Source organism: Typopeltis vanoorti, chromosome 13, assembly GCF_054136105.1.
Source record: "Typopeltis vanoorti isolate ZY-2024b chromosome 13, IOZ_Tvanoo_1.0, whole genome shotgun sequence".
NCBI classification, from domain to species: domain Eukaryota; kingdom Metazoa; phylum Arthropoda; class Arachnida; order Uropygi; family Thelyphonidae; genus Typopeltis; species Typopeltis vanoorti.
The window spans coordinates 108,753,808-108,766,611 of record NC_143561.1 but is presented as its reverse complement, the minus strand read 5'-3'; the positions used below and the strand labels follow the sequence as shown (position 1 = coordinate 108,766,611).

The 12,804-nt window shown below is 36.4% G+C and overlaps 1 protein-coding gene across 3 annotated transcripts in view; it reads right to left on the bottom strand.

Annotated features, from left to right (window-relative positions):
• LOC150100462 (integrin alpha-PS2-like) overlaps positions 1-12,804 on the bottom strand; it is a 511,813-nt gene that overhangs the window by 233,348 nt on the left and 265,661 nt on the right. For all 3 annotated transcript variants that reach the window (XR_016549302.1, XM_090403279.1, XM_090403280.1), the window contains exon 17: positions 7,438-7,583. Coding sequence is in view for 2 of the 3 variants with exons in the window: in XM_090403279.1 (XP_090259405.1) it covers positions 7,438-7,583 (146 nt within the window). In the remaining variant the exon portion in view is untranslated. The remainder of the gene's footprint in view (positions 1-7,437; positions 7,584-12,804) is intronic.

The window sequence follows — 12,804 nt, the reverse complement described above, 5'->3', positions numbered from 1 at the left end:
GACACAGGAAGTTAAAGAGGCAGTGAAGGAAAAGATGAAAGCATATCAAAAGTTCCTGGCAAATAAGTCAGCTTGTGCTCTTAGAGAATACAAAGACAAATGGAAGAATGCCAAACACTGTGTAAAACTAACTAAACAAAAGTCATGGGAGGACTTTGGCAAGAATATAGAAAATAAATATCAAGAAGGTGGCAAAATATTCTGCAGGTTGTTGAAGAAGCTTAGGAATGGAGGAAAGAGTGCTGTAAAAGGAGTTAGAGATGATTAAAGTGACATGAAAACGGGAGAAAAAGATATCCTTGAAGTATTGAGTAATTACTTTGAAAAACTGCTAAATGAAACAAGCAGTGATGACAGCACAGTAGTAAAAAATACTGACCAGGCAGGTGAGGAATGCATATCCATACTTGAAGTAGAAAAAGCTATCAAAGGCTTGAAATGTGGAAAGGCAGCAGGAGTAGATGATATTCGACCAGTAATGCTGAAGTATGGTGGTATAAGTCTTACAGTGACTGCACTGCATAGTTCAGAAAGCCTGGACAGAGGGACGAATTCCTGATGATTGGAGTAGAGCTCTCATAGAACCCATATATAAAAAGAGAAATAAAACTGAATGTGGGAATTATAGAGGTATTTCCCTATTGAGTGTTCCTGGCAAGATCTATGCAAATATAATTGAGAAATGGTTGAGAAGAACTGTGGAAGAAAAGCTTGGTGAAGAACAAGCTGAATTCAGGACAAATAGAGGTTGTCAGGATCAGATATTCACTTTACAACAAATAGTCAAGAAAGCATGGGAATATAACAGAGATTTGTATTTAAGTTTTGTCGATTTGGAAAAGGCATATGACAAGGTGCCAAGAAAGAAGCTATTCAATACACTACAGTTATATGGTGTCAATGGGGCATTATATCAAGCAATACTTAGTCTTTATTTGAGTTTTAATTCAGCAGTTAGAATTGAAAGAAGTACAGGAAGATGGTTTAATGTTAAATCTGATGTGAGACAAGGATGTACATTATCTACTCTGTTATTCATTATCAATATGGATCACATTATGAAGGAAAGTGGTATTAAACAAGATAAAAATTGGAGATGTTAATGTCAGCTCTTTGCTTTATGCGGATGATATTATACTTTTAAATAAATCCGCTACAAGTCTGCAAGATTCGCTTACTAAATTGAATAGCTGTTGTAATAGATATGGTATGAAGGTCAGCTCAGGAAACTCGTCGTTTCCTGAGTGAAGCTAACTCAGCTATACAGGCACTCAAAGTCGACCTTTCAAGCACCCTAAGCCACGAAATTTGGTCGATTTTACACGACATCTTGTGCACTGCAGCGGAGAAAGAGTTTAGATTAGTCCGAGATCGACACATCAAAAAATTCGAAAATTTAAAAAAGGTCGCGATCTCTAAACCGCAACTTCCTACCCATACGGTAGTGAATCTGTCGTCACTAAGTGTGAAACCCGAAGCACTCGACGCCCTCGCACGTGGCCACAACTTCGCCATTGTGCCCAAAAGAATACCTGTTGAGGATATCATGATACGGATTGAACGTGGGATCCGACACCTCCCAAGCCACGTCGCCAACGATATTAGGCTGGATGTAGTTTATGTTCTGACCAAAGCTAAACCACCTAAAACCAACATGCCCAGTAAAGAAATTAAATCTCTATTAGAATTAAAGAAAAACAAGAAAATAATAATCACCAAAACTGACAAAGGGAATGCCACAGTATTGCTGAACCAAAAGATTACGCAGGTAAGCTGAAATTTCTATTGTTAGATCGTGCCACTTACCTCCCTATCGAATACAATCCCACCAACTCACAAATTAGAAAACTCCACAGGCTCCTTAAGAAAGTCACTTCTTGGCCTGTGGAAATCACCAACAAACTAAAACCATATAACTCCATACCCCCCCCCCCCGTATTTATGGACTCCCAAAAATTCACAAGGAAAATGTGCCATTATGTCCCATAGTGGATGGCATTGATTCCCCCACATACAAACTAGCTAAACATTTGGCCAAAGCTCTCTCACACTATACTGGCAACACACCTTCATACATAAAAAACTCAGCCCACTTCAAAGTCAGCATAGAAAACCTTACACTCAAACACACTGACATAATGGTCAGTTTTGATGTCTCCTCCTTATTTACGAATGTCCCTCTCAAAGAATCCTTAGAGCTAATCCAAGCTAAATTTCCTCCCAATATCACAGCCCTATTGCAGTTCACAATGAACTCAGGCTACTTTGTTTGGCAAGGAAAATTCTACAAACAAATAGAGGGGGACAGCCATGGGTTCTTCACTCTCCCCACCCTTGGCCAACTTTTATATGGAGACTTTTGAAGAGCAAGCCTTGAACTCTGCCCCACAAAAACCAACCATTTGGCTTCGCTATGTAGATGATGTATTCGCTATTTGGCTACATGGCTCCGATGCACTCCTCTCCTTCTTAACACATTTAAACAACCAACACCCTAGAATCAAATTCACCCTGGAAGAGGGAAAAAAACAACTGCATTCCGTTCTTAGACACACTGGTCACCCACCAACCTGATGGAACTTTGGTTTTCTCAGTATATAGAAAACTCACCCATACAGGCAGATACATTCACCAACAATCCCACCCCCCCCCTCACAACAATATGGAGTCATTAAGACACTACACAACAGGGCTAAACTTATCTGCTCGAATGACAATGCCCTAACCACAGAACGAAACCACATCCTCAACACGTTCTCAGCCAATGGCTACCCCCCCCCAAAAAAAAAATCCAAAAAATATTAAAACCAGTAAACCACAACCCTCCCCCTCACAACAAGGATTACTCTAAATCCATCACCATACCTTACATCTGAGGCACCTCAGAAAAAATCACAAAAATCCTAAAAAAACATAACTTAACTTCTTGTTACAAACCATATAAGAAATTGGCATCCCTTATCTGCTCAACAAAAGACCAACCTCCCCCCCTAGACCTACCTGGGGTGTACCAGGTCCCTTGCAGCTGTAAGCTGTCCTACTTCGACCAAATAGGTAGGACAGCAAATATCAGAATTTCAGAACACAAGGACTACATCCGGTGTCACCCATACAGCCACTCTAGTCTTGCTGACCATGCTCTGGATACTTGCCATAGAATACGGTGAAAAAAGCCAGGATAATACACCGTAGTAAATACAGATATGAAAGGCTTTTCATAGAATCAGCTTCAGCCCTAAGAAATGAACCAAACCTCAACAAATTTGGCTGCATGAGACTTCCTCAAATTTGGGAAACCTTCATCAGAAGACCTCCAGCCCAATCGCCCAAGAATACCAACATCGCCCACTAGAGGGCACCATCAGGACTTTAGGAGAAATAATAGCTTCATTCTTCTTACTCATTTATTGTTTGTGGTGTGCCTGCGTGCACATATCTTGTACCTAAGTTCTTGAAAATGGCAGCGTGACGTTGCCGAAATATAGAAATATATTAAAATTTATTTTAATGTATAACCTAGTACGTTGTAATTTCCTGAAATAATATAGTGAAAATAGTATATTGAGAAAATTTGATCCAACCTAGCACCTGAAATCTTTAGCACAATTGAATATTCAAATTGAGTTCACATTTGATACAAGAATTGTAGAACATCATTAGGCACTTGGAAGTTTATTTTGCACTTGGTTAGACTATAATAAATTTAGTTTAATCATTATCCAAATGTAAGCAAACAAAGTTTGCAGCTGAAAATATCTTCAGGACTGAGTGTATATACTTTTTGAATATATACCTTGTGAATATACTTTGATGAGAGCTTGGTTCACCTTTGTTTTGAGTTGCCAGGGGATGTACCACCTTACCTCAGTCCTGAAGATATTTTCAAGTGTAAGCAAACAAAGTTTGCTTACACTCGGATAAAGGATTAAACTAAATTTATCATTAGGCACTGGATATGGATCATACACAGGAAAGGAGATGGCCTGTAAAGAACTCAAGGAGTTGGGCAGAAAACCAGCAGATTAACTAACAGAGGTCTCAGATCTTGAAAACCATTAGTATAGACAGGTAAGAAATTAGTGCTCTGCACTGTGAGCATTAAGCAAGAGGTAGACTAATGATGGCATATGTGACTTTCTCAGCTAGAGGAGCAAGAGACTGCATGATGGAAATCTACCATGGAAAAATACTATCATATTCTGCACAGGTGATGTTGTCATAATCTCTTTCACATACACACACACACCAAACAGGTTAACTGCAGTCTGGTGTACATAACACTGAACTTAATGAACTGAATGTAGGGACAAAATACTAGTCCAAATGACAACTTAGGCAAGCACCTTATTTTTAGGGTTTTATAGTTAAGAGGCAAATGTTTTTCCAGTGAAGCAACAGAGCAGGTTTATTTGCTTGAGCATAAACACTTGAATGGACAATGTGCAAGACATTATTCATATACTTTGATGACTGATAGAATTCAACCCTCATAGGGTACTGTCCCTTGCAAAGCATAAACTTGGGACCAATAATCAAGCTTTGAGCAAAAAAAGTGCATAATAAAGGCAAAGTAAGGAACATCAATCAGCATCCCATTCTGTATAGGACAGAGTGTGAAGGATATTCCATGCTCTCTTGCACTTGCATTTTCCCCTTAGTTGATGAATGTGTGAAAGGAATATAACTTTTCTATCAAAACTTAATTCTAATAACTTGTGTTGCGTCAAGGATAATAATTTGTCCCATCCTTTTGAATCTGGATAAAATGCACTGCAGCAGATGTGTATACAGACAATTTTTTTCCCCTGAGGAAAACCTGAACTCAATGACAGTAAATTGTGAAGCCATCAACATATAGAATACTGCCTACTGTGGGAGGAAGTTGCTTGATGACTAAGTTGAATTTAACAAGAAAGAGTGTTGCAATTAAGACAGATCCTTATGGAGTACTCTGTTCTTGGCAGCATACTACTTCCCACTTGAACTTGGAAGATTTGACTAGAGAAAGTTTTTAATAAAAACAGGAAAATACTCTCTGAGACCAAATTATAGAAGTCTTTTAACATTCTATATCTCCAAGGTGTCAGAAGCTTACCATGGCAAATAAAGCTGAAATAAGATATTCTCATCTCTTATAGTTGATTCTATATAGATTAAATGGTTCAATGTTGATCAATTTCTATGAAAGTACCATTGTATGTGTTGGTAAAAAGATCACTGTTATTTCTCCAATATCTTACTAAGACAGCTAATCAAAGTGACAGGTTGGTAATTTTTTGCTTATAAAATATATAAAATGATCCTGGCTAAGCCATCCAAGACCATCAGGATCCCCCTTTCCACTGTCCATAGGTTGCATCATATCATAATCATGGAGGCATGGTGTTGGATCACAGTAACATTTGTCTGGAAGATAGGAGAGTAAAGAAAGACTCTCCTATCTTCCATCTATCTCCTATCTAAAAAAGACATCTGATATAGAAAATGTATAGCTGTGGCATTTATACCAAGAGTCAAGCAGATAAATAAACTACAAGATGAGGATAAATCAGGATAAAGAAGTTTTATAGACACTAGACAGCAATAACCCCAAGTATAAGATGTAGACTAAAAAAACAAGTATCTCAAGGTACAAGTAGTGCAATATGAGAAGAGATCATCAGTTAAGGTCAAAGGAAATCCAAAAGAGTTCTTTCAGCATATGGCATGTAAGTAGAAGACTGTTATGGAAGTGTGACATGAATGGATAGTGTCAAAGTGACTGTTGCCGAGGTGTTGACCCATTAAATGAATTCTTAAATAATTATTTTATCATACTGGTGAAGCAAATGCTGTGCAATGCCCAAAGGATAAAGGGGGAATAATAGGGCTAGAAATAAATGAATCAGACGCATACAAGGTTGTTGGGTAAGCCAGATGTTATAAGGTCATAAGGATGCTGGCATATCACCATGTATTTTTAGAGAACAAGCAAAGAGGTTGACCATGCACATTTGTTTAATGATAATCTTGAAATAGGAAGGGAGGCAAAATACTGTTTTTCAAGGGTGCTGCTACAGCAGATATTTCCAATTATAGACAAGTCTGTAGTTAAGGGTGCATAAAAAACATTCTGCTATTCCTTACAGAGTTTTGTAAGGAATAGCAGAATGGATTAGGTTGATACGATTATTTAGTGTGGTTGGCCTAAGTAAGTAAAGGATAAGTCTTTAATAACTGGCTTGAATTTTATGAAAAAGTAATCAATGAGCTGGATGAGAGTGCCTTGTATATGGCAATATTTTTGGACTTTCAGAAAGGATTATGTGATAGCTAACTATGCTACCAGATTGAAAAGGAGATGGATAGAAGATTGGTGAGAAAGATAGGAGATTGCTTATCTTTAAGATGCTAGAGATGGGTTTTTGGGGAGAAAGCATTCCATGAAAGGAATGCAATTAGTAGGCATGCTACAAAATTCTGTTTTTGGGCAGTCACTACTGTTTGACACTTATTTATTAACTGTTTATGTAGATTTACATGAAAATATGCAAAGTTGGAAAGAACATTAAGGAGCGGTGCTGATGGCAAACCTTTAAGTAGATTTGAAAAGTCTTTTAGCTGAGACAGATATGAGTAGGGATCTATGATTGCAATGCTAATAAAGTCAAGTATAGTATATAGTCTTACACTTCTGTATTAGAATACAGAAGTGTAAGACTATATACTGCACTTACAGAACTGTGCTTCAGGAGGTTGGTGAGATTCGAATCTGTTGTGATAGTCAGAGATATGGAGTTAAAAGAGTACACACTTGAAACATTGTGACGACTACACATCAGTACATAGTTGCTATGATAAGGACAGCGATAAGTAAAGATGAGGATGTGACCATACCACTGCGCAAAATTTTACCACATCACATCTGAATTGTTTGCAAGTTTTATCAACTATTTTTTGTTGTGATTACAAAAGTGGAGAGAGTCCAGAAATAAGAAGCTAATGTAATATCTGACTCTGGAATGCAACATTAGACCAATGCAGAAATGTTAAGGAAATATAAATTACATGATTTCCTTCCTTATCCATTCTTTCATGTTATTCCTTCATACAGAAGGGATAATATGAAAGGATAGAGAAAGAAGGAAGGAAAGAAAGGGAAAACCAAAGGCCATCCTTGAAAGTTGTATAAGAAATGATGAAGGAGAGAGAATTATTCCTTTATTTATTTATTATTATTATTTTATGGAGAATAGGTGGACTCTGCTGTAAAGATCATAAATGAGTTATAAATTTATGAATGATTTTAAATACAAAAATATTGTCAGGTACTTTTTATTTTTCCAAGCAGGTATAATAATCAATAATATATAATAGACTATGACTATCAATTCATTGCAACTATCTCTTTAAAGATATAGATGTTTTAAAAAAAGTAATTTTTAAAAGACTTCTTACTTGTATATAGGCATAAACACTCTTGCAATATAAACTATCTCTCATTAAACTGACAGTGACATTCTGCTCATATCGATTCTCATCAGTTAAAAAAAATACTCGTGGAACTTGATTTTCAGCATCCAGCCTTGTCTGATAAATGAATCCTAGTATAATAAATATACAGAAAACAGGAAGCAATAATTACACTATAAAGTGTTCACAGTATTTAAAGTAATTACAAAGATTTAGGAAAAATTATCATTCTGAATTATCTGATTAGAGAAAATATGTTTCCAAAATTTACCCTTAAATTAAACATTGTGGTTCAGAGAAAGTGATTTTTTTTTTTGTATAGTTATTTTTATATATTTAATTTAATATATAAAGCCAAAGTTTTGCGTATTAGAATACAGAAGTGTAAGACTATATACTACACTTACAGAACTGTGCTTCAGGAGGTTGGTGAGATTTTTCTAAAATTTCGAAAATTGTTATTCTAAAAACACATTTTTTGTACCAGCTTAAGTAAAATGATACAACAAAGAGAGTTATTTTTAAGAATAGAAACAAATTTTGAATTTAGTGTGATTAATACAGCACTATGTGAAATATAAAACATTCCAGAAGTATAAGCAGAGAAGAGTGGAGTAAATATGTTAAATTATTAGAGCAGGATATCACTGGACCACGAAGAATAGGTTTTAAAATTTTCAGGCAACTGCAAACAGCAGAAAATGACCAATTAAGAAATAATCTAATTTCCAAAGCGGATTGCATAGAACACTATAAAACATTGTGGAATGAAAAACAAGAAATACAAAATAATGACAAAACTCACAAAATTGAAGATATCAATACACAGAAAGTATAGAAGAAATAGCAACAGAAGAATTAGAAAAGAATTTTAAAAACTCAAGAAATAGAAAAAACCCAGGCCTGGATGGAATATGCATTGAGCTCTTTAAATATGCAGAAAACAGCTTAAAAGAAAACCTACTTCAACTCTTCAATAATATCTGGAAATATCAAAAGATCCCAAAAGAATGGGAAACTGGAGCAGTAATAAATATTCACAAAAAAGATCCTAAGGACAAATGTGGAAATTACAGAGGCATTACTCTCTTAAGAACAGAATCTAAACTATATGCAAACATTTTAAAGAACAGACTAATTAAATATACAGAAAATTATTTAGGAGAACAGTGTGGTTTTTGAAGAAGGAGAGAATGCACAGATGCCTCTTTCACAATGCAACAGATCATAGAAAAAAGAAGAAAATAATTTAATCTGCCCACTTTTCTTCTATTTATTGACTATGAAAAGGCATATAACTTGAACAGAAATCTACTCTGGAAAATATTACAAGATGATAAAATACCTCCTCAATTAATTAATGCAATAAAAAGTCTATACAGAGAAACAAAAATTTGCATCAAATTTGCAGATAGAACATTATCAGAACCTATAACTAGAACCTAAGGGTAATCCGAAAGAGTTCTTCCGCTATATGGCAAGTAAATGGAAGAATGACTTTGGAAGGATAACCTTAGTGAGTGCTGATGGTATTGAGGTGACCAATTCAGGTGTAATATAAGAGTTACTGAGTGATCACTTTTCAAAAGTCTATCACCCAAGTGAGGATATCTCTGTACCTGTAGCAATAACTAATGTGAGAATTGAAGTTAATAAATCAGAGGTGCTTAGTATATTGCAGAATTTAAAAGCAAACACTGCTGTAGGTTTAGATGGAATATCAGCTCGGGCTTGTGTGAATGTGCAAAGGAATTGTCAACACCTCTTACTTGGTTATTTAACTTAAGTTTGAACTCTGGTATGGTCCCTAGGGAGTGGAAGCAAAGTAGTTCTTTTGCATAGCTCTAAGACTGCGGTAGTTAATTACAGACCAATCACCATCTTGGGAGTGGTGGTAAAAGTATTGGAAAAGTTGGTTAAAGATAGAATTCAAGAATGGGTGGATCAGAATAAGGTTGATCCTGCCTTAGCAATCTATTAACTTTTTATAATAGAATGGCATCTGAGTTGGACAAGGGAAATGGCTACACGGTGATACTACTGGATTTTGCTAAGGCTTTTGACATGATACCCCATGGAATAATGATGCGCAAATTAGAGCAAATGGGGATGGATACTAAACTGGGGATATGGATAAGAGAATGGCTCATGGAGATATACCAAAAAGTAGTGTACGGAGGAGCAGAGTCCAAGATGAAGCAGGTGACTGGTGGTGTGCCTCAGGGCTCTGTGCTTGGGCTGTTATTGTTTAATTTGTACATAAATGATATAGGAAATGGTTTGAAGGGAGATGTTCAGTTGTTTGCTGATGATGCAAAGTTGGGTAGCGCAATAAAAAATCAAGCTGATGTTGAGAGTTTGCAGGATGATTTAAATAAGCTGGCAAAATGAGCAAAAGATAATGGATATCAGTTCAATGTGGAAAAGTGTAAAGTTATGCATTTTGGGGTTAAAAGATTACCAGCTGTGCACCACACTGATGGAATGGTACTCCAAGAACATGATGAGGCTAGGGACTTTGGGGTGGTCGTGGATAGGGAGATGAAGTTCAGAGGGCACATTGCTAAGATTTCCAAGATTGCACATAGGATTACTTGGTTATTGAAGAACACACTAACATCTAGAGATAAAGAGGTTATCATTCTCCTTTATAAGGTACTGATACTTCCACATTTGGATTACTGTGCTCAGGTCTGGGCACCTGGATTCCTTGGAGATGAGGAGGTTGTAGAGAGGATTCAGAGGAGAGTGACTAAGTTGGTGAGTGATGTAAAAAATGCTCCCTACGTTGATAGATTGAAAGCTTGTGGATTGCAGAGGTTCGTTGATAGGTGGAGAAGAGGGGATATGATAGAAACATTTAAATTATTAAAAGGTTTTTATAAGACTGATGCAGGGGAAATATTTCCGCTGTGTGATAGTGATGAAAGAACAAGAGGTCATCCCTGGAAATTAAGGAAAAGTGCAGTTAACAAGGGTGTGAGAACGAGTTTTTTCGCCTGGAGGATGGTGAATGAGTGGAATGCATTGCCTGACTCAGTTGTGAGTTCTTCGTGTGTAAATGAATTCAAGAAGAGACATGATAGATATTGTTTTGATAGTTTGGGTCTCCCGCAATGAGTCTACTGATTCCATGGAGATACCTGTAATAATAATAACTATAAATAAAGGAGTAAGACAAGGTTGTGGCTTATCCCCATCCTATTCAACATTTATATAAACAGAATCCTAAAAGAATGGAAAACAACTGTCAAAGATGGAGTTAAACTAACAAATAAAATACAGCCAAATACAATACTTTATGCAGATGATCAAGTACTAATTTTAAATTCAGAAGATAAACTCTAAATTGCAACTAACCATCTAAATGAAATAGCTAAAAAATTTTAAATAAAAATCTCTGAAACAAAAACTATGGCAATGTGTGGAAACACCATTCAAAAAGTCAAAATTATGCCTAACAATAAAATAATAGAACAAGTTACAGAATTCAACTACTTGGGAAATATAATCTTGCAATACAATTCACAATTGGAAGCAAGACTACAAATTTACAATAGAATGAATGGCAGCCAAAAGGCCGCGGATTTGTATCCAAGGTGGGTATGGATGTTTGAATTGTCTGTGAAAATACTAGTAGCAGTGATGGCGGACAGTAGATGGCATTGGTGTAGATGTTGGTAGTTGCGGTTCGTTGTATAGTCGGCGGATTGAGTGGCAGAGACAGAGAGTAGGTGCTCTCCCTTGATGAGTCTTTGGACTCCCTGGAGGCGTCATGTAATGATAATAATTAAAAGAAATTTTGGAAAACAAATGACTAAAGAAACTCAATTAAGATTACGATAAAGAGCCAAGAGGCTATTTTTCCGGCGACATAATTTAAGTTAAGGGGATAATAAATCCCGTATTATTTTACAGCCGGGTACGAAACTCTGAGATCAAAATCTAAGAGTTTCATGCCGAAGAACTAGTGGCAAGTCCAAGCATAAGTCATCACTTGGGTAGTACAACACTATGGCAACTCGTGTCAAAGGTGGAGCAAGCTCCGTCACTATCCGTAATATTTTCTCATAATATAAAACGCAGCTCCTAGGAGATGTATTACTGTTTTACATTATGAGGAGAGGTCACTACCCAGACCGGTTTCGACCTTTATTGAGGTCTCATCAGTGAGTAGGTAGACCTGGAATATCAAGGTTTAAGTGAACCGAACTTACATATATCCCTACTAACGAATTGCCAGACTGGTGTACCCATATATTATTATTACTACGATAAAGAGCCAAGGATACTATGATACTACCCAAGATGACTTACGCTTGGACTCACCGATAATTCATCGGCATGAAACGCTTAGATTTCGATCTCTGAGTTTCATACCTGGCTGTAAAATAATACGGGATTTATTACCCCCTGAACTTAAATTATGTTGCCGGAAAAATAGCCTCGACTCTTTATCATAGTAATGATAATATATTGGTACACCGGTCTGGCAATTTGTTAGTAGGGATATATGCAAGTTCGGTTCACTTAAACCTTGATATTCCAGGTCTACCTACTCACTGATGAGACCTCAATAAAGGTTGAAACAAACCGGTCTGGGTAGTGACCTCTCCTCATAATGTAAAACAGTAATAAATCTCCTAGGAGTTGCGCTTTACATTATGAGAAAATATTAAGGATAGTGACAGAACTTGCTCCACCTTTGACACGAGTTGCACTACCCAAATGATGACTTACGCTTGGACTCGCCGATAGTTCTTCGGCATGAAACTCTTAGATTTCGATCTCCGTGTTTCGTACCCAGCTGTGAAATAATACGGGATTTATTATCCCCTTAACTTCAATTAAGATTACATAACATGATCTCTAAACCATCTCTCAAGTTTGGAAGTGAAACTTGGATTCTAAAACAAAGAAACAAAGACTAGAATCAGCACAGATGAAGTTTCTAAGATCTCTCCTGGGACTCACTAGGTTAGATAAAAAGAAAAACACAGAAATAAGAGAACGATTAGATACAAAAAACATCATACAAGAAATAGAAGAATGCCAGCAAAATTGGCTACACCACATAGAAAGGATGAATAACAATAGGATCCTCAAATTAGCATATAAATATAAACCTACAGGAAGAAGAGACCATGGATGTCTAAGACTAAGGTGGAAAGATCAACTTCATCTGCAGAGCAGGAACAGTACATAAAAAGCCTATACCTGAATTGCTCAGCCGACGATGATGACAATGAAAATCTAACAAGTTGCATTACTCAATCCACTGAACAAGTGTTTCTTAACATTTTTCTATAAAAACTTTTAATCAGCTGTCTGAGCCTATACTTCTAAATTAAA